Below are 20,611 nucleotides of genomic sequence, written 5' to 3'. Positions count from 1 at the left end.
TCATATAATTTTGCTTTTGACAAACTGCAGATTTAACTTTGCCCAGAAGTGACTTTAAGCCGACCAGTTTCCAGAAGCCCAAACATGCCTCCTACTTCCATTGGTGGAGTTAAATACAAAAACTCTTCACCTCTGCTGTCTAAAAGTAATGTGTAATCACTTATGATCCAGCAGAAATAATCTGGGAAGAAAAAGCATTGCTCAGTTTGGATTTTTCCTGACCTTCTAGGTGATAACACCACCAACAGAAGTGGTGCTTGAAACTCTGTATGTATCTTATCCCCTGTTAAACAGTTTGCAAATTTTGTAACCAGAGGACTGGAAAATTTTAGATTATCATAGTAGGAACATCAACTTCAGTTTCCAAATAACAACTGTAAAGGTCTTTTGAGTACATGAAGAACTTCCTTTCTTTGTTCATGAGGCTACCATAATGAATCTTACTATCCCGGTCTATAAGGAAGAAAAATTGGTAAAGCAGAAGAACACACTCCAAACAGTCCTCTGATAATATCTGTACCCTAAGACATTTACCTATTTTCAGACTGACACCTTACAAACAAGATAAAGACTGATAAGTGATTGCTTAAAAATAGTTTTTATAGGCATATGGAACCTCTTTAGGAGCAACCTATTACTAAACACAAGTATAACTACCCTCATAGCTTCTAAATGAGAAAGAAGATAAAAGTTGTGTATTGATCTTCACAGTAAACTTTGAAGGAGGTGTTTAGCTCCTGCTGATAGTGAATATTACAATCAAAGAATTTTGTGAACAGAAAATGAGGAGTAGTCAAATCTGAGAATATTTCACTTCAAGCAGCTTTAAATAACATAAAGCTGGCAAATTAAGATATTTAGGCAGTTTAATGTTACTAGTAATCTCTATGTCAATTGTAATTCCATTCATACTTGAATATCTACTTCAGCCATTTGTGGATTTTTCTTTTCTCGTTACAAGAAACACCTATGATCAAAGATTGATTATTTTCCCTTTATCAGATCTACCCCTGCAGATAATGCCCTTCTCAAAAAATCTTATCTCAGCAGTCAGGAAATACAGTAGCTCTCAGCTTTTGTGCTTCAAGAAGAGGTGTGCACCAACTTCTAAGTTCACCGCTCTACCCTTTTCTCAGATATTCAACTACCCTTCATTTTCTGTCCACAAAAGTAACTTGATTCCCATCTTCACCATAAGCAGGAATCAAACACCTTCTTTAAATTTTCCTCAAAATTATAAAGATTGTTACATGTCCCCAATCTTCCCTTTTTCATACTAGACCAGTCAATATGTGTAATCATGTACTAGTGAGAAAACCATTCTGGCTCTTAATAAAGACATAAGATTTTATCCATGCTCCCAAGATTTCTTTCCTAATATTGAAAACTTATTTAATGCTTTAACTATCAGCAGAAAGGCTATACTCAAAAATATATGCTGATATATTGCCAAAACTTAATCAAGCTATAGTATTAGTCACTGTGGAGTTAATGAATCAAGCAGCAGAACGATACATACTTTACATCCATGCCCGGGTGTGCAGCTGGATCAGTTTGCAGTATAGGTCCCCAGATATTCAAACTGATGGGAAATTAAGGCACAGCAACTCTTTTAGCAGAAACTCTCAAATTCAGTGCAAGTGATCTCCTGTGTGTGCAATAACCCTCCATCTATTTTGCAGTAAGTCAGCAACGCTGGCCCGTGCTAACGTGGTACATGCTGTTGGACTTACTCTAAGAAAAGACAGAGTATGAAGAGCTTGCTGTGCATGCCCTTAGAAACACTGTGGCATGAACTTTCTGTTACAACAGAGTAATAACGTCAAATAAAACTTTATATATTCAAAGGAAATATCTTCTTCACTCCTGAACTACAATTCTAAAACTTCTAAGCAATTTTTGTCATGCTGACAGCCAGTGCCTTTGGATGGTGGATGAAACACCCTTAGGTGAAGCTCTGTGATAGTCAGTCTTGAAAAAATATTGTTATTACTTTGGAGGTAATTTGGCCACCAATGAGATGAAAGATACACACTGTAATTCCTTAAAGTTATTTACTTTTATAAGTACAGTGCATCCAAATTCTATGCTGCTATATGAAACAGAACCGAGTATTTTAAAAGGAAAGATATAATTTTTATTTTTTTTTTTTTTTTAAATTGCTCTAACAAGCAGCACTGGGTTGTCCTAAGGAGGATGACACCACCTTGTCTCTGGCAGAAAGTCAGAATAAGATGCATCCAGACCCATCTCCAGCTCCTCCTCCAGCCATTTGTTCTTCCCCTGTCATCGGTTTGCAGCCACCTTCACCCATCAATAAACTGTTTGTGCATCTGTGCTACGAACAGGGCCACTGAAATAATCAGGGTTTCAAGTGAACTGCTGAAAGAAAACAACATCTCCCAAAAGGCAGATGGTTATTGAGTGATGGCAGCGAGAGAGCAAAACAAGGAGAGGATTGTCAGGTCCCCAGGTCAGAGGAGGGGGAAATTTCTTAAGATGTTCTGGCCACTGAAGGAAAATGCATTGTGTAACTACAATTTTGGTCATGAATTCTGCAATTTCTCTACAGATAGGATCTTACTTTGCCCCCCCTCCAAAAAACTCCAAATCCCTACCATAGAATCCAACATTTGTCAACAAGCCTTTGATCAATACGAACATAAGAAAGCCAGAACCAGTGATTTCAAGGTAAAATAATTTTTTCCCAACAATAATTGCTGAAAACATATTTCCATCTCACACTATTTTTTATAATATGAAAGAAATAATGAATGTTCTCTGTCCACACTTACATATAAAATGTCTCAAAGACAGTTTTATAGCTGATAGCCTGAAGAGTAGTCTCTGACATTTAAATGCAATTTAGGTTTTTCAGGGTAGTGAAGCTTCTACAGTTTTCTGTTCAAAATAAAACTTACCAGTAAAAATCTGATTAATAAAAAATGGATTTCTTAGTCAGGTAGAAAGTATATAAAATCAGACCTTTAAGGGGTACAGTCTGTTCCCAATTTTTGATCCTGTAGAGATATTCTAAATTTGCAAAAAGCAAAACCTGACATTTTAGGCCTCAGAAATTTAACTGGCTCTACTGAACTGTCACTCTGGAAGATTGCTGTGACTGCATTTATCAATCTAAAAGGAAAAAATTAAGACATGATTTTTTTTTTGTGACATTCAAGTCCTTGATAGAAGTATCTGGTTAGCAATAAGGTGCAAAGTAAAATTTTAAACAATTTAGAGGACAACATGATAGCAAGTACTCATGCATATATGAATAAAGTAAGTTTTGTAGTCAGGTGGGGAGAGTAGCCTAAAATATCATACAAAGCAACCTAAAAATACTCAGAAAATCAGTATGAAAAATAAGTAAAATAAGGTAGAGAAGCATGAATAAGGAGGTTGGGTGTTTGGGCTCTTTCCAAAGTAGTTTTTTGTAATGACAATATCATCCTAGTTTTGTCAGACCAAGTAAAATTAAATCAAATCAATAATTGCTTTTATTTTAGCAATAAAATTTCTGCTTGACTTCTTAATGCCTACTTCACAACTTTCTGTGACAAATTAATTTTAGACAGATAAGAAGCATTAATTGGGCCATATTTAATCACAGTTTCATCTAATAGGCAACACAGACAAGCCTTATTATCTCAATTTCCACTCATTTTTGATTCTAAGTGTCCTATAAATAACTGCTATCCAGTTTACATTGATATGGGGCCAATTTTACAAGCTGGTTGAGAATTAGCATGGGAATACATGGAGGGAAAAAAATGCAGGTTCTCATTTTGAAGCAAAACTCATATCCCTGGACTGTCTTTTTACTTTTTCACAATTCAGTTTTCAGCTTTGAAAACTCAGCCTAGAAAATGGGCTTGGTTATTATGTCCAGTACAAAAGATGTGAAACCAAGATTCAGATAACTGTTCTGGTGACAAAGGATGAGAGCCATCAGCCCCTTCCCTGATGGGTGCATTAGGACTCCTCCTGTGTTTCATCTGACATACTAAAACTTGTTTTTTTTTTCATTGCACAAGAATGACACAGGTAAATGTATATTTAGTGATGAGTTCACTATAACCCTGTTTTTCGCATAGTCAGTTTAGTTCTCTTGCAGCTCTATTGAACCTCTACACGCCTCCACAAACACCTCCCTAGCCTCACCACCCCAGCCACACCATAGACAGTGGGGTATGCACATCCTGCATGGCTAGAGACACACAGGGCAACCCTAAAGACAAATGGTTACCCGCTGAACCGAGCTCATGTTGTCTGAGCAGCCAAAGAATTACAGGTATCTTCTTGGTGGAGAAGGACCTGGCCAGCTGTGAAATCCTCTGACTTAGTGGGAATTTTCCCATTGACTTTGGGGAGAGCAGGGTTGCACCTAGAGCTCAACTACCACTTTTCAGCTTGTTTTTATTTCTTATTCAGCTTTTGCCCAGCCCTGGGCTCCAGTGGTGTAACAAAGACCTGAAAGCTGTAAGCCTTCACCTAAAGGGCAGAGAAGATGTGTACCACCACAGCACCACCACCACTGCAAGCATCGTAACTGACTGGGAAGAATCTTACTTTAACACCCAGGCAAATGTGGGATTTTTTAATTTACTTAAACAGCAATTTTAATATGTACTTTTTTCTTTAATAAGATTTTTTTCCCTCTTGGTTCAATCTGTTACACCACACAGCCAGTGAGCCTGTGAGCAGCGATGTATACGCATAATTTGCAGAATGTGTCAAGACCATAATGCTGAAATAAACAAGTAGCTGCGCGTATAGGCACAAGGTCATTTGGGGGTAATGATACAACAGGAGATGCTGTCCCAAAGTTTTAACATTCCAAAACTGTTGGGGAAAAAAAAAATAAAATAAAAAAATCTTGTCCCGAAAAGTTCATTTCCCTGAGTAACACTTAGAACACATTAAAAATGTTCAGGTTATTAATATTAATTAATCAATTAATACTATTATAATTAATTAATTACACAGTGCCTGGAGTCCTGGAAAGGGATCTTTATGTGTCTGAATAATAATAAGATGACATTCTACTCCTGCAGTGCAGGGGGAATTTTAAGAGATCGCAATTTTTAAAATATTCTTAGCGCTTTGATTCTTCTGCAGAATTAGTCTTCAACATGCATTTGGTTTTTGCAGCCACAGGATGGCATTCGCTGCTGTGCAAAGGGTCAGTGAAATGTAAGTAGAGCCTCAGAAGCATACTTTACATCTGGGGAAATTAAATATTTCATTAAAATGATTAATATAAATGTATTGCTTTCTACTGATGACAACCATTTATTCAAGAATGTAGTATCAAAATCTTACCATGCACAGCCCTTAAGGTTCATGTTCTTGCTGCATGGACACCAAGGCTCTCAAGAGATACTTATCTTGCCTGACTTCAATAAGCTAGGACCTTCTGAAAACACAAAGCAGCAATTCCAACTTGGGATACCAGCAACTGCATAAAGCACTTCAGTTTCACTTCCATGGTTTATGGAGTCACAGTAACTCTTTAATGGATTTATATAGGCTCATAAATTACTGTTTATTTTCCCATTAGGGCAGTATATGGAGTAGGTGTTGACACACAGCATACCAACGGGAGGACAGTTGGACTGAATGAATGGCCAAGGTGACTGATAATTGGATTGCAAATGTCAAAGAGTGTGGTTGAAAAGCCAGGTATATCAACCCACACATACTTTTCCCAGTTGTGCGATGAAAGTTAAGAACAGGGACAATCAGCTACAAGTAGTTAGGATTTATAGAGTTGGGTTTGAAGTCAGCGGCAAGCAGCATCCAATTAACTTCAGTAAAGATGTCTAACGCCACTGGTAAAACGACTGGATTTAGAGTGATGAGCAAGAATGTCAGACCAAGAGACAACCTAGTAATACTATTAACCTCTGTGAGATTGCCCCGCCAATAATGTGATCTGAGGGACAATAAAACACTACATGAGACAATATGCCCAATTTGGTACTGCAAGACTGATATATGGGAGGAGAAGGAGAATTTTCCTGGATTCATTTTATGGGTGTCCAATTAGGCCTCACTAGGTGAAAGGAGAGAAAGGGGGGAAGAAGAAGGAGTCCCTCTAATGAGTTGCTTTGTTGGTTTGTAGCAGAAGAGATTGAAAAAAACCCAAGTTTTAGGAGCTGCCTTCCTTTTGAGATTGTCTCAGGAAGTGTTAAGGGGGCTGGGTACTTTGTTGGAAATAGCCGTGAGAAAGCTCCTGATTTATGGGAGCTCTTGAGCAGCACAAGTGCATTCTGTCAGGATCAGTACAGGAGGCGTGATCCCTTGGCATACAGAGATCAGATATGTCAGCCCATACGCTAATCCCCACGCTTAGATGCTGGGGTCAGGACCGTGGATGCTGGCTCATGAAGTGGAGCTCTGGCCAACACCATCTGTACTGCGGCTGCTTCCTTTGAGAAACTGTATACAAAATATAAATGTATTTGTTCTCCAAAAGTGCATCTAGTTTTAGAAATGGGGGTATTAAGAGCGGGTCTAATCCATGGGTTACTGATCTGACAAAATATCTAAATCTCATTTACAGGCTCAGTGAGGCAAAGGCAGTTTGTCAATCAAGTGAGGTTTAAGATGCAATTCCTGTTTTGCTACATAATCTGGTGAATGTGTGCTCAATAACCCTAGAAAATAGAGCATGAATGTGTAATTTATTCAGCTACTACTGTTTAGGTATCCAAGGGCTAGTGGAGTGTATTGCACAACCAGAGAAACCAGGAGGTGTTCTCAAGTCAGGAAGTCCTGAGGTAGCTCTCAACCCAGGCTGAAGAGTGAAGGAGAAGGAAGGGACCCCAAATTAGCCCTGCAAGAACTATACAAGGTTCTGAAAACACAGCCCGTAGCTCTGAGTAGGGTAATTTGCTCTGTCAAGAAGCAGGATGAATGGCTGCCTCATGCTGAGCACAGTGCTGCAGCAGCAAGGATTTCTTTCAGGAGCTCAGCAGCTCGCTGGAAGTTGGGCGTCCCATCACCGGTGTGATCCATCACCAGGCACCCTCCCAGGGCTGCAGAGAAAAAAAAATCTTCTGTATGCTTCAGACTTCTTTTTCTTTAAAAAGCCACAGCTTTCAATTGATACTTTGACACTGAGAGTCAGAATTATGAGAACTAAATGCCTGAAGAGAAGGTACTTAAAGCAAATATTATTTTACTTTTTTAAATGCCGTTCCCTGGCTGAGGTCCTCCAGTTAAGACTGTACACAGGCTGTATCTAGTGGTTTGCAACAAAAACAGTGAAAGATTCTTAAGTGCAGATATACTTGGTAAATGCCAATGTAAAAAAAGAAAAAAAATGGGCTTTAGTATTCAATTTAATCCCACAAACATATGGTCAAAGCTACACAGAGAGAGTTTGTGCAGGTCTGTTCGAACAACAAGGTTTTGGTGAGGAGGATAAGGACTATATGCAGGTGAACCTCATGTGTCAGGTAATATTATTATTCCTTCTGCTATATACTGTGGTCTTCTTTTGAGACCAAACTAATGCACTTATCTCATTGCCTTCTGCATCTCTCTCAGTTACCAGAGGCTGTGCCATTTGGCATACTTTGATGTATCACATAATAAAGCTAAAATATGTAGTCTGAAACTTATGACTTTTAGAAGTTTTTTGAGTGTTTTGTAAACTGTGGAACTTTTTTTTTTTTTTTTTTTTTTAAAAGTGTGGCAATATAAAACCACGCGTTTAAATTCTCCATGGCTTTTTTCAATTAAGTCTGTAACACAGCTGTTTAGCCTTGGAGGTTAAGAACGTATTTTTATTCATACAATACCTTAAAAGATATCTGGAAGGATGGTGGAAGGAAACAAGATCCACAAGGAAAAACAAATATATTTCAGGCTATGACAGAAAGCATTAAGCTATTTGTTGGTATCTTGATTAAAGGTAACATGCTAGTCATCAGAAAAGTTGAAGTCATACATTGACAGACTGCTATCAGTAATACTTGTATTTTTTACTTTCCCAGAGAATGTGAAAAAAAAAAAAAATCATTATTTTGATTCTGACATATTTGCTCTCAATTATTCCTGTTAATCCTTACTTTTGAATTTTTATAATATTCCTTGCCAAAGAAAGTATTATTTTTTGCCAAAACATAAAATATACTGTAGAACTGCTATGATAACATTTTCAATGTCTCTGTATCATGAGAGATTAGCAAACAGCAATATTACATTTCAGAATGAAGAGATTAATGTTTCCTGACAACTGAAATTTGTTAGGCTGGGAAAAGAAAATTACTGCTTTTGAGGGCAGATTTCATAGCACTTGATGCTTCAGGGCCTTTGTACTTTTCTGTTTAAATCATATCTTCATAAAAAGCAAAAGAATTGTTTGGTCTCTGATCATTATCCAGTTGAAGTCAGATAAGAAAAGCATTAGGATTCTTACGTTCCATGATAATATATTTAGGGAGAAAAAAGGTGTCAAATATGCTTATTAAACTGATTCTCAACCCGATTAGAGGTTTTCTTATCTCTAGGTGTCTAGTAAATACTTTAATTTGTGTCATGTTACAAATTATGCTGAATACTCCAATCTTATTTCAGCACATTTTAAACAATGATGCACTTTTGCCATAACAAATTATATTTAAAATAAAAAAAAATAAACAATTTTTTCAGACTACCATGTTGCATGGTAGCATGACATTTTCCTACCCTTTTCAGTATGTCTTTTTTGCTTAAGCTGAATGCTGAAGGATTATGTGGCACAGGGACAGGATGGCAATCTGGGAGTATGAAAGAACAGATAAAGAGGGGAAAATACATAATACTGTAAGACATTACAGGCTATAGTGAGAAGACTGAAAGGGATATGATGAGACTCAAATAAAATGCGTATTCAGGGTACACTAAGAAGATGTTCTCACCAAGTGCATGGACTGGTTGGGATAGTTTTGGGGAAGGAAGAGTTTTCAGTACATCACCAACACTGGAAATAATAAAAATCTAGATAATAAGAGCATTAACAAGATGGAGAAAAAAACCCCAAACCAAACAACAAACAAACAAACAAACAAGTAAAACAAAACAGAGGAAGAAGCACTGACAAAACCCAGATAATGTGACTAGACTGACAGTATGACTCAAGGGAGTAGATCTCAAGAAAAAGGATGATCTTCACCATGATGGATAAGAGAGAGCTGTAGAGAAGATCACAGAAACTATTTGCAAAAGGAAAGAGTTGCCCCAGTTATTCCCTCGTGGAGAGGCTGCCTGTAAACCCAAAGGCTCTCAACTGAAGATGATCTGGGGAAGGTACTCTTTAAGCTGCGGGTGTCCTAGGAACCATCTCCAGTCAGACTCCATGGACATTGCAACAGCCTGTGATCAAAGACCATGTCTCAAACCAATCCAAAGTCCACTCAAGTCAAAGAATCTGGAGATTTAGTGTTGGGATCCCTACATGACGTATTGCAGGGTAGTTGGATTTGGCGAATATGAACAGTGGCAGCAAGTGACGTCGCTGTGAAAATATCCCAGAATTAACTTTTTTTAGAGATAACAAGTATGAATTCTGAACAGCTGAGTACAGATCACCTTGGGAGAAAGGAAAAATGGGTACAAAACTTGTTTAAGGGCATGTTCCTAAATGATGGCTTAACTAAAAGGCATACTAGGATTTCCAATGCCCAGAAAAGATTTTAGTACAGATGCAATGTACTCCTAACTGAGGAAAAAGGTGCTACCCTGCCTTAAATGCAATGCACAACTTGATCTTAGCTGGGAAAGCAGGACACTGAGACCTCCCCAAAATGTGTATATGTGTGCATGTGTGTGTGCTCGCACACTTGCAGACATAAATTAACAGTCTGGCAGCTGATGGGTGTTGCAAATGTTACAGAAAACACAATATAGCAGTAAAGCAGGCATGCTTCAGATAACACAAAGGCTCTGTACATATAAAATAGATTAAAATAATGTGAAAGATATCCTGCTGCTTCTGCAGAATATTAAAACTTTGGTACATTCATAAAACAAATGTGAAGATTTAGCAAAGCAGCATGCCCTTCACAATGACTCTTTGTCTCACCAAGCACGGAGTCTGGCAAAAGAGACACCCTGAAAGAGTATATCTGACCAATTTGGGCCTGGTAGGTGGGCTCCAGCCCATAAAAAAAAGAGAGCTACAGATCTTAAGAAACATACAATGAAGAAAAAACCTGTTAACCCTGAGCTAATCTGTGAGCTAATCCCTCAGCAACATTAGACCAAACTCCTAAATCTTGACAGAAAAGAAGAACTTGGTATAGATTAACCACAGAATTTGCCTACACAAGCTTAGCATGAGGAATGATTCATAAAACAAGAAGGAATACCATTAATATATCCCCCTCTGTTTCAACAGCATTTAACACATGGGTGCAGACCTAATTTTCAAACCACACACAATAATGTTTGGTGTTTTAATAATACTTTTCCATCCCATTTGCATTGATCTAATGCTCTGCCATCCCACAGTTCTGCAAACAGAGCAGAGGAAACAGGTGTTGGGTATATTTTAAATTGCTTTTTTCTAATGTGTTCACTCACCCATTTCCAGACATACCTGGGGAAGTGCAGCCACGGGTGCTGATGCCTAATTCTCTCACCCTGGGTATTATCTGGGATAACTTCAAGAAAATCAATGCTACTGAAGCCAGACTAAGCACACACTCAGAGTAAGCAAAGGAACCCAGCTAGCCCCCAGGATAATAAGACTTTCCCCGCCCCACAGTGACATCACGTATGTCTTAACATAATACTAGTTAAAAAAAAAGGTCACTTTCTTGCACTACTTGACTTCACAACCATGTGATGCTAAGTCCAATGAGATTTTAATTAGGTCCAGAGGGTCAAGGAAATGCTGATACACCTCTAGGCTCCCAGGAGATGTTCAGGACCCTGCAGGGCATCAGCCCGCAGGCTGGATTTATTTCCTGGCACAATTCCATCTTCTCTGTTACGCCTTTAAAAGAGGTGGAAAATGCCTGACAAGACAGCACATGAAGCCTAAATGCTGCGTGTCTCCTTCCATGCTCGCATGCAATGAGGTGCTTAAAGCCAAGACTTGCTGCTAGATTGCTGTGGGTCCACAAGGAAATTCCTAAAAGAGGCATTTGATGCCCAGGGTGAAAAAGCTGACAGTGCTGTGCTTTGTGGCTTTTCATTCTTCATTTCACGACCCAACACTTAAACAAGCTCTCTCCTCTCTGCAAACTCCAGATATATGCAAATTATTCCTTAACTAAGACAAAGCTCTAGCCAGTCAGAAATTTGACGTTTCTAATGAGACACAACAACCATGTAAACAGCAGTGTCAGAACCAAAGCCCTAGCCCTGGACAACTCTGATCTTCCCACGCTCCTCAAAATATGAACCTGAATTAGCACTTGCAAAATTATCTGTATTTTTATACTGGGTCAACTTTTCATCTAAATGGCTAATAGGTTTTTAAACCTGGATTGTAACGTGAATTGTCCCATGCCCTTTTGGAGCAGACTCACTTTCCAGTGACACATGATTTTGTGAAAAATATACTCGGGGCAGTATTCCACTGTAGATGGTGAATCTGTCATCGTACATATCGATTAACTGAGAAAATCAAATCTTTTCCTTAAGGAGTGACTTAACAAATGAGCTGTGCTTTTCTATTTTAATATACAAATAAATTAACACGAGCTTACAAATACATCTATAAAAGGTCTATAAACTATTTGACTCACTTCTATAATCATCAAGCATTCATAAGAGAGACTCAAAGTTTTGCATATTGAGTTACGAAGTTTTTTGATTTAGGAAGTTCATTAAACATAGAAAAGAAGACTGCTTTTCTTCATTATTATTGGTATCCTGAATCAATAGAATGGATTAACCAAACAAGTGTGGGATTTTTAATGTTGCACTAAAATCTTGCCATTTAAGAACTTCCATACAGTATCAGATTAGCTGGATGGCATAAGCACTCTCCAAAAGGCCAGAATCAGATACCTGGATATAAATTATGCACTAATTGACCTGCCAGTAGTGTGTTTATCCTTGACATCTTCCTAGTGTTAGCATGTGCAAAGCATTTTTAAGAGAAACAATCTAATCTTGAGATAGTTAAAAGAATTAGATGAATAGTATCCACAAAAATAAAGACTGAAATCACCTATAAGCACAAGGCAAAAAGCAAACAAAGCATCCTCAGGGTTGACTTAAAGTCTGCAAATTTTGTGGAAATGTCATAGATACCCAGTCTCTCAAAGCTACTGGTATTTCACTGAATAACTGAAATGAGCACAGGGTCACTGCTACTGTTTGATGTATGTGAACCCATTCTTGCCCCTTGCCTTTGGTATCTATTATGTCATCAGAGCTGTGTGTACATTTCCTATTAGTGACCTGAATTTAACAGGGCATATTAAGGAATTTAAATACACAACTTTTAAAAAATTATAATTCAAACTTATTTTGCCCTATTATTATCATTTTATGAAGAGCTTTTTCTTATTTAATAAGAAAACAAAATTAAAATTCTACATGCATGTAGAAGAAGAAAAATGTTATTAAACTCAGTTTTCCTAATGCTTAGGCTTTGTCATCTGTGTTACTTCTCAAGTCGCTATCTAAAATAAAGGGACATCTGGGAGATATTGAAATTTGGAATAATCAAAGAAAAGAGAATAATGTGTAAAAATATCATGCCTTAATTATTTTGCAGTTTAAAATTCCTGTTCATATCTCTTACATAGAGGTCACCCAGTTAACAACTGAACTAGTAATATTTTCAGTGATGCACTTGATAATTCTTCATCTTATTGGATCACATTAGTCAGAGACAACAGTCTAATCGAGGAGACCACTTATCACTGCAGACAGATGAATCACACCAGGACTTTTCCCATATTTTGCTGTGTAAGACTTTCTGCCTGAATACGCATGAGAAGCAGTGTGTGACGTCATATGCAAATCTTCCTCTGAAAGAGAGTTTTAACCTCCGTTCACCTCCTGCCTTTGGAGAGTTTTTGGCTCCTTTGGAAAACAGCAACTTTATGGCGGGGGGGACGGGACGGGACGGGACTGGGCAGAAAGGGAGGGGAAGCAGGGTAAGTGCAGCCCATGCATCTCTGGAAAGCTGGTGCAGAATAACAACTCCCAAAGAACACAGGGTCCAGGATGGAAACCTGCATCTGCAGCATGGGATAAGCAAGCTCGGCATGTGCCTTCTATGCCAGGAACTGTTAGATCCACCACCACACTGACCTGTCCCATAGGCAGCTTCGCCCTCTGCTGATAAACCCATGGATAGATAGTATGAGATAGATATGCTTTGGAATTCTTTTACAACTGTTTATTTTCTTACCTTTCTTTTTTTTTCTCCCTTTCTTTCCTTTATTCCTTTGCTTTTTTCTCTCAACTTTGCAGATGACATTCAAGTTGAACGTGTTGCCATTTAAAGCTGACATCACAATACACTTTTCATTGTCTTTTTAAAAAGTTGCCTCTATGTACTTACAGTTCCACTAAAAACCCTTTCAGGTTTCCTCAATAATAAAAAATAGTTCTTATTGCCAGCAAGCACAACCAGTAATAATTTTTAAGCTCAAGCTGGAAATAAGAGACTGTTTACCTATTTTTTAATTTCCCTTGTATCCATCCTCTGATAGCCTTCAATATTAAAATGGGAAAGGCATGTGCCTTTGGAGCCATTTAAACCTCAGGCAAAATGTTCAGTCAGACACACTGCCTCATTTTTACCCCATCACCAGCATGTCACCAAGAAAAAATGCAGCTTTCCCTGCCAAATGTGGGCAACGCTAAAGATCCATGAAACAAATGCTTACACAGATTCATAATCCAGGATTTAAGCAATGAATGTTCTGTAGAGTACTATTCAGCTACATAAACCAAATGAACTTCAGCTTTTGTACTTTCTCCTGTAAAAATACACATGAGCATATTGCCACATGGCTGCCTGTATTCTTCAGAAAACGCTGCAGTTTCTCACAAAGGACCACTGACTTCAGGCATCACCACTAGCAAAGGCTACAGCTTAACTGAAGAGGCTCAAAAGCAAAATGAGGCTTTAACCTCATTTTATATTCCTCTGTTATGTTCTTGCGTGGGAGATGCTGAAGGAAAAGAGGAGGATGGCTGAGAACGCAGTGCCGGTCCAACTCTGAAACACCAACGTGGTGTTTGTGGGAAGAACTGAGAGGCAGTGCTATTTTAAAATGCTGCTTTTCAACATTTTAAACCCTCTGCCCCCTGCAAACTGTGGCCATAAAGTTTCCAGCAGCAATTTTCCCCATGATATTCCAGACCAAATTCCAAGAGGAAAAAATGATGGTCGCTCCATCAAAATTCCCCTCACAGTTACAACTTCCCATTAAATGAGTGGAAATTTGAATTCCTTTTAGAAGGCTACAATTACAGCAGATTATTACGCTTCCCTCTAATTACTGCATATAAATACATACCATGTAACACAGTTTATTGTACCCTGTTAGTGTACTTACAGTAAATAGAAACCAATATTGCTTCATTCAGCACATGTATTTTGACATTCACATCAGAGTTACCAATTTATCTTCATTACAACCCCTTGCACTGTTACTGACATCCTTCTCAGAGCTACGCTCAAGCATCACAGCAGGAAGATTGATGAGGCTTGTATATACTGATTTGCAACAAAAGTAAGGCACTTCAGAGGCACTGTTACTATTCTGATAGCATTAAGTTGGCTAAAAATTAGCTGTACTAATCCAACACTCTGCTCCCACTTGTCTTCCTCATTAATTATGGTACATGACTTGGACCTTGAAAGGCTAATGCTGTTGCAACAGTATTTTTAAACCTATTGTCTTCAGTTACTTTTTCACTGTTGAAGAGATTTGAAGTTCTGACCATGCTTATTAGTGAATAGTTTTATTCTTTAGAGAGGCTCTGAATAGGTAAGTTTTCCACCATGACAAACATTAAAAGATAATTTCTGAATGAATCTACAGTGGTCAATTTAAACATAGTTTGGAGGAACAGAGGGATACTATGGATACAATCTTCAAAAATGGCTAAGTAATTTAGGAGCCTGCACCACATGTGCTCATCAAGGAGAGACTGAATAGCCTCAGCACTTTAAAAGCACCAACTTATTATGTACATTTATCAAGAGGATGAAGAGGTCATCTCTCACTACAGGCAATTTATCCCTCCACTCATCAAGTTTCAAAGACAGTTGCTAGAATTGCACACTGAAGCCTGTAAATCTTTTGGCTCATTCTTTTGCTAAATACAGGCCTTGCCCCAGCAATTCCCAGCAAACTGAACTGCCCAGCAGTGGATGTGTTTTAGGCTTTCTGTGTCAGAGGCAGAAGTAACCCAGCATCTGCCACAGCGCGTTCAGAAACCACTCCGGATGACAAAGCACGTGCTCAGATCCACTTTCTGGGTTGAACACGCAAGTCAATGAGCTGTAGCCGGGACTCAACAATCCTCTCCCATCAAGCTGCACATGTACACTGGAAAGCAGACTAAGAATTATTCATATACTGGACATCTCAAAATCAGCTGACAGAACACAAGGATGCAGATCTTGCATGAAAAGGTTTACTTTTTAGCTTATTATTGAACCTCCATCACTCCAGCAGCTGTTTGCATAAAACCATATAGCAAAATCACTAGAGTTTGTAAAGCTGTCAGATCAGGACTAGAGCCATCTCCTAAAAATGTGGGCAGAAAAACAAGCCAGACTATTTTCTGTGTTTTTCCATATCTCAAACTCCACTAATATTCTCCACTGCTTCTTTTTAGTAAAATAGCATAATACAAGAGTAAATAGAGCTAACACAGAAATTATTAGAAGATAACACATACTCAGAAGAAGAAAGAAATAAAAGAAGGAAAGAAGAGGATCATGTGTCCAATTACTGGAGGAGAATAAAGACAAATCACTTGAAACCTGCAATTGCACCTCACTGGGAAATACATCACTATTTTAATTTACTTGCAAAGCAAGTAGGTAACTCTTAGAATTACCTTTCTTGTTTCAGATGGATATTGAAACGTTTCATCCCAACTATAGAATTGTTAAGAAAGTCTGTGAAATAAAACAAATTATTTTGATTTGCTTCATGTGAGAAAGTAATGTAATCAAGTGGTCATTTTCCTCCCATTTCAGGCAGAACCATTCCATTAGTAAGAATCCACTAAAGCAAGTGATCATTCTGTAAAAAATCCAGTGACATCCAATTTAAAACTAAGCAGAAAAATTCTACCTGATAACAAGCACTGAATAAAACCTACAGCCTTGCAATACATTACACATGTGCCAAAAATAAAAATTAAGCCCTGAACCTGCAAGCTGAAAAAAATTATCATTAACAATGCCACAATCAATGAAAGATCTGGGAGAAGATTTTTTTTTTTTTCTCCTCCCAAAAAGCCCCAAACAAAAACCCAACATCCTCACACAATGTCACCAAAACAAATTAAGAATCTCAATTATTATAAAGGGGAGTTCATTTCTGACTTTCTGATGTATCTTTTAACCCAGAGTCTAGACGCATTTCTGCACTCACTTTGGGACATACTCTTTGGTAAGAGCAAGTCCTGTGACAGCAACCTCAGGTACTGTTAAAAAAGTCATACGGACACAGGTCCATACATCCAAAGAAGATAATTAAAGGAGGAAGGAAGAAGAGATGCACAGCTGACCTGGGCTCAGTACTTACTTTGCAACAGACTTTTTGTGTACTTACAAGAGGGGTCACCTAGATTCAACTTTCCTAAGCATGGCAACCTTAAAAATATACATCCAGCTGGTAATTCATGTTTCCTCCAACACAGACAGCGACAGATGACTCTAGAAGAGTCACCCAAGCCAGCAGCAGCAGCAGTCTGGAGACGACCAATGGCACTACACACAATTATAATGACCAACGTCTGCCATCTTATTTCACCTCGTTTTCCTAACAACTTTTGTGAAAGAGGTGGAAATACTGTTGTTAATGGAATTTGCTCAGTAAGTACTACTTGGTATGGGTATAGTGTCCCTGTCAAATTCAGGTGAGGAAAAGACAGGCTTATTAAAAATAATTAAAAAGTTTTATCCAGGAAAGGTCTGTCAACGTCTCATACATGAACAGGGCAAATGGGAGCAGGGGTTGCCAGGTCGAGCACTAATCAGAGCTTTTCAAAGGGAGCCAAGTTTGCTCTCTTTTATATCAGACAGACTACTGGGAGAAGGGTATGAAATGAAGCCGGAAGGGAAATACTGTACTACTGGGAGACCATGATTGTCTCGTCAATTTAAGGCCTCCCCAGGGGGTTAATTATAGACAGGCATTTTAGAAAACATTTTCTGACTGTGCCATAAGAAGGTGCTTAGCTCGGCCAGCCTGGGTCCAGGTCCCTGTCAGATTATTTGCTCAAATCCCCAGGAATGTACCTCCCAAGAGGCAGTGATGGTCAATGTTCCATCAGCATCTCAAAGGGTTCATTTGGCCACCGGGGACATGTCCCTGATAGATCCCAATTTACCTTCCTGCACACCATTCCCAGTTAGGTTTTACAACAGTGTGGTCCTCTCCCTGCTTCTCCAGGACATCCTGCTCTGGTGTTTCTCTTCTCTGTAGCCTGACCTCTACTTCTCTCCCCATTCACAAGCCTTGGGGCACCGTATGACACTAATTTCCCTCTAGTGTGTCTTCAGTCCTCAAAATCTTGCAGATGGTTACTTTTTTAAATGAGATACCATTCAGGGGAAGGAATATATTAACTTGTATTGATAACTAAAGCCTAATTGCTATAAGCAATTATTTTTTCTTTTTGCTATTAATAGTAACACTTCCCCATCTGTATGGGAATCCTGTGGCAAATGTGAATTTGGCATGTTTCACTGAGGTCTCTGAGGCAAACACATAAATGCAAAAGAGACTTACAGACTGAAGATTCTCATCAATAGATATATTACAAAATCAATGCCAATTTCATTCAGCTTGCGATCTTTTCTGACAGTATAAACTGGAAAGCTTGCATTGATTTGAACACATGATTACTTTACTAACTTTCCAACTTAATAAATCCTAAAAAGGGGAAAATCCTTTTATTCCTCTCCATTTATTTATGGCTTGAAATGTGTGAGAATCTACAATGAATTATCAAGAAAAAAACCCCAAACTTGTACATCAATAAATTAGCCCTTCTCTCATGTGTTCTCCACTAACTAAAATAATTTGTGATTTCTAATAAACAGAAATAACCATGGAATATGAAAAAGTATATTTTACTACATTTTGCTGCCAGATAGCAATTGCATTGGGAACTATTTTGTCTAGATTTTTTTTAACTCGTATGGATTTGAAAAGAATTTCCTAAAATGCATAGTAGGAATGACTGATTATATGGGACAACATGGTTCTTTTTCACTTGTACCAACATGAATCAAGAATTCCTTATTTCACAAATAGACAAGAGAACAGAGTCAAGGATCTGCTACCCAAAGGAAAAAAAACACAGCATGATGTACAGCAATGTGAAAGAAAACACATGTGCTAAACCCAGTAGTTTACAAGTATATCACTCCATATTCAACATATGTGAGCTACTTATAAAGAGAAACATTCATCTAAATTTAGGCTGAGGGAATGGTTTAGATACCCTTTTTAAAGGACAAATTTTTACTTGAAAATTACCGTTGATAAGTGAAAGTTAAGAAATTATTCATTGATTCTGATCATGTAGTTAATGTGAGCAAGGTCAAAGTTTGCTTTCATTCAAAAGAACAATTTGTATGTTAGATTTGAGATGCAAAACTTCAAACATATTCAACTTGAGACACTGAAAATCTTGTCAGGGTTGGGGTTATTCCAACAATTAAAAAAAATAATTTTTTTTTTCCTCTGGATATTCTAAACTTCTGTCACAAATGAAATTTAAGGGCTATCATAAAAGATTTAACCGAAGCAGATCAGAGGTGGAAAATAAGTGTTGTGCATATTTATTCATTTTTTCTTGTGCTTATGAATTGAAAAATGTATTATTTCTTCTGTATAGTCAGGCAATTCCCAGCTTTGTGCAAGTCTGTCATAGATCGAGAGAAAGGAGAATAGCACTCTCCAGAAAAAGGAAGAAGTGATTTTAAACTACAAAGATCAGTTAACCTTTTAACATAAATTTTCCACTTAATCTTACCTCCAAAAAATGCTCTGCTTGCTGTTCCCGATCCAATTTTCTTGACGTTGTTGTAATCAGACCTGTGAAAAAAAGATATTTGATTGTCAATACCACTTGAAAAATATGTCTCTATTGACCAGAAGAAATAAATTCATTTTTAAAACACTCAAAGGGAGAAAATCTATTTGAAGCTATATCAGACACAGATTTCTTGACATCTGTCAAGCATTTTCTTTAGCAGTGCAGCCATTATGACTTTCTAACAATGAATCTTCAAAGAAAAATGCTGTGAGAAAAGTAACCAAAAAACAGTTAGCTGTGTATCTACAGTTACAATGCCACATTTATTACAGTGAATAAAAAAACCCCAACTTACTAAAGAATCACTATTTGTTTTATGATTAAGTGCTTCAATTTGCATTTGACTGAAATCCTTCCATAAAAAACCTCATTAAAGATTTCAGAGTTCTCAAACAATTAATAGGATAGGGTGCTGATTACTTCCACGCCAATAATACTTGACAAAGAAGGTTATTTTTGTAATAACTACTTGTATACATAATGATTTCCAAATGTAATCATTCTAATGCATTAAAGGTTTTGTACTACAATTTCATCAATTTGTTCCATGCTCAAATTGAGTCTTTAAAATAAAGTACCCTTTTACATGAGGATGATCAAGATATCTTTTTTTTTTTTATAAAGCAATGTACTTTCACAAATGATTAACCTCTTGTGAGATTTATACCAAGGAAAGAAAATGAAACACTTCCAAAGGTCCCTCAAGAAAAGCAATATGTATCTTCTATGAACATAGCCTAGTTTGATTTTTTTTTTCTCACTAGAGATTTAAAGGGCAGATTTGAGCCTTCCCTCATACAAAACATTTTCTTGGATAGGAAAATGCATCATGTGCTTGCTCTGAGATAGATTCTGAGGAGCATAAAGGCATCAACTTTTCCTAGAGATAAAGCTATCTTTGGAGACAATGCCAGTGGACAAAGTAGTTCTCAATATTTTCTTGTCTGTAAGATTACCAAGGAAGGCAAGAAAATAAATGTTCTCTGGATTACCTTTAATATTTATTTATTTAATCACATGAGCCAAACATCTAAACACAAATCCATGATGACCTTGAATTCTTCAAAAAAATAAGCAGCAACATCTTAAATCTACATAACACCTCTAATCCCAGATTTCTACAGCTACAGCTCCTCATACACTGTCACCTACTCCTTGGAGGAATCACTTAATTTATTTTGGTGAGAAGGAGGGAAATATCACTCGAAGTAATGGGATGATATGAACAAAGGGAAGTCCACCCTACTTCCAATATTTCAGGTTCATTTCAGGCTCATTAGACCACAGAAGCAACACCCAAGGGGAGGTCACAGAAATCAGAGTTGATCGTGACAGTTACGTGGAAGAACCT

The 20,611-nt window shown here is 37.7% G+C and overlaps 1 protein-coding gene across 1 annotated transcript in view; it reads right to left on the bottom strand.

Moving 5' to 3' along the window:
- FAT3 (FAT atypical cadherin 3) overlaps positions 1 to 19,259 on the bottom strand; it is a gene marked incomplete at its 5' end in the record, with an annotated part of 131,010 nt that extends 111,751 nt beyond the window's left edge. Inside the window, one exon of the mRNA XM_029086072.1 lies at positions 19,198 to 19,259. Within this exon, the coding sequence (XP_028941905.1) occupies positions 19,198 to 19,259 (62 nt within the window). The remainder of the gene's footprint in view (positions 1 to 19,197) is intronic.
- Positions 19,260 to 20,611: the final 1,352 nt, after the last annotated feature.

The sequence above is a fragment of the Antrostomus carolinensis genome, unplaced genomic scaffold, assembly GCF_000700745.2.
Source record: "Antrostomus carolinensis isolate BGI_N321 unplaced genomic scaffold, ASM70074v2 scaffold1007, whole genome shotgun sequence".
Lineage (NCBI taxonomy): Eukaryota > Metazoa > Chordata > Aves > Caprimulgiformes > Caprimulgidae > Antrostomus > Antrostomus carolinensis.
The sequence above is the reverse complement of the archived record's forward strand: the minus strand, read 5'-3'. Positions and strand labels throughout refer to the sequence as shown.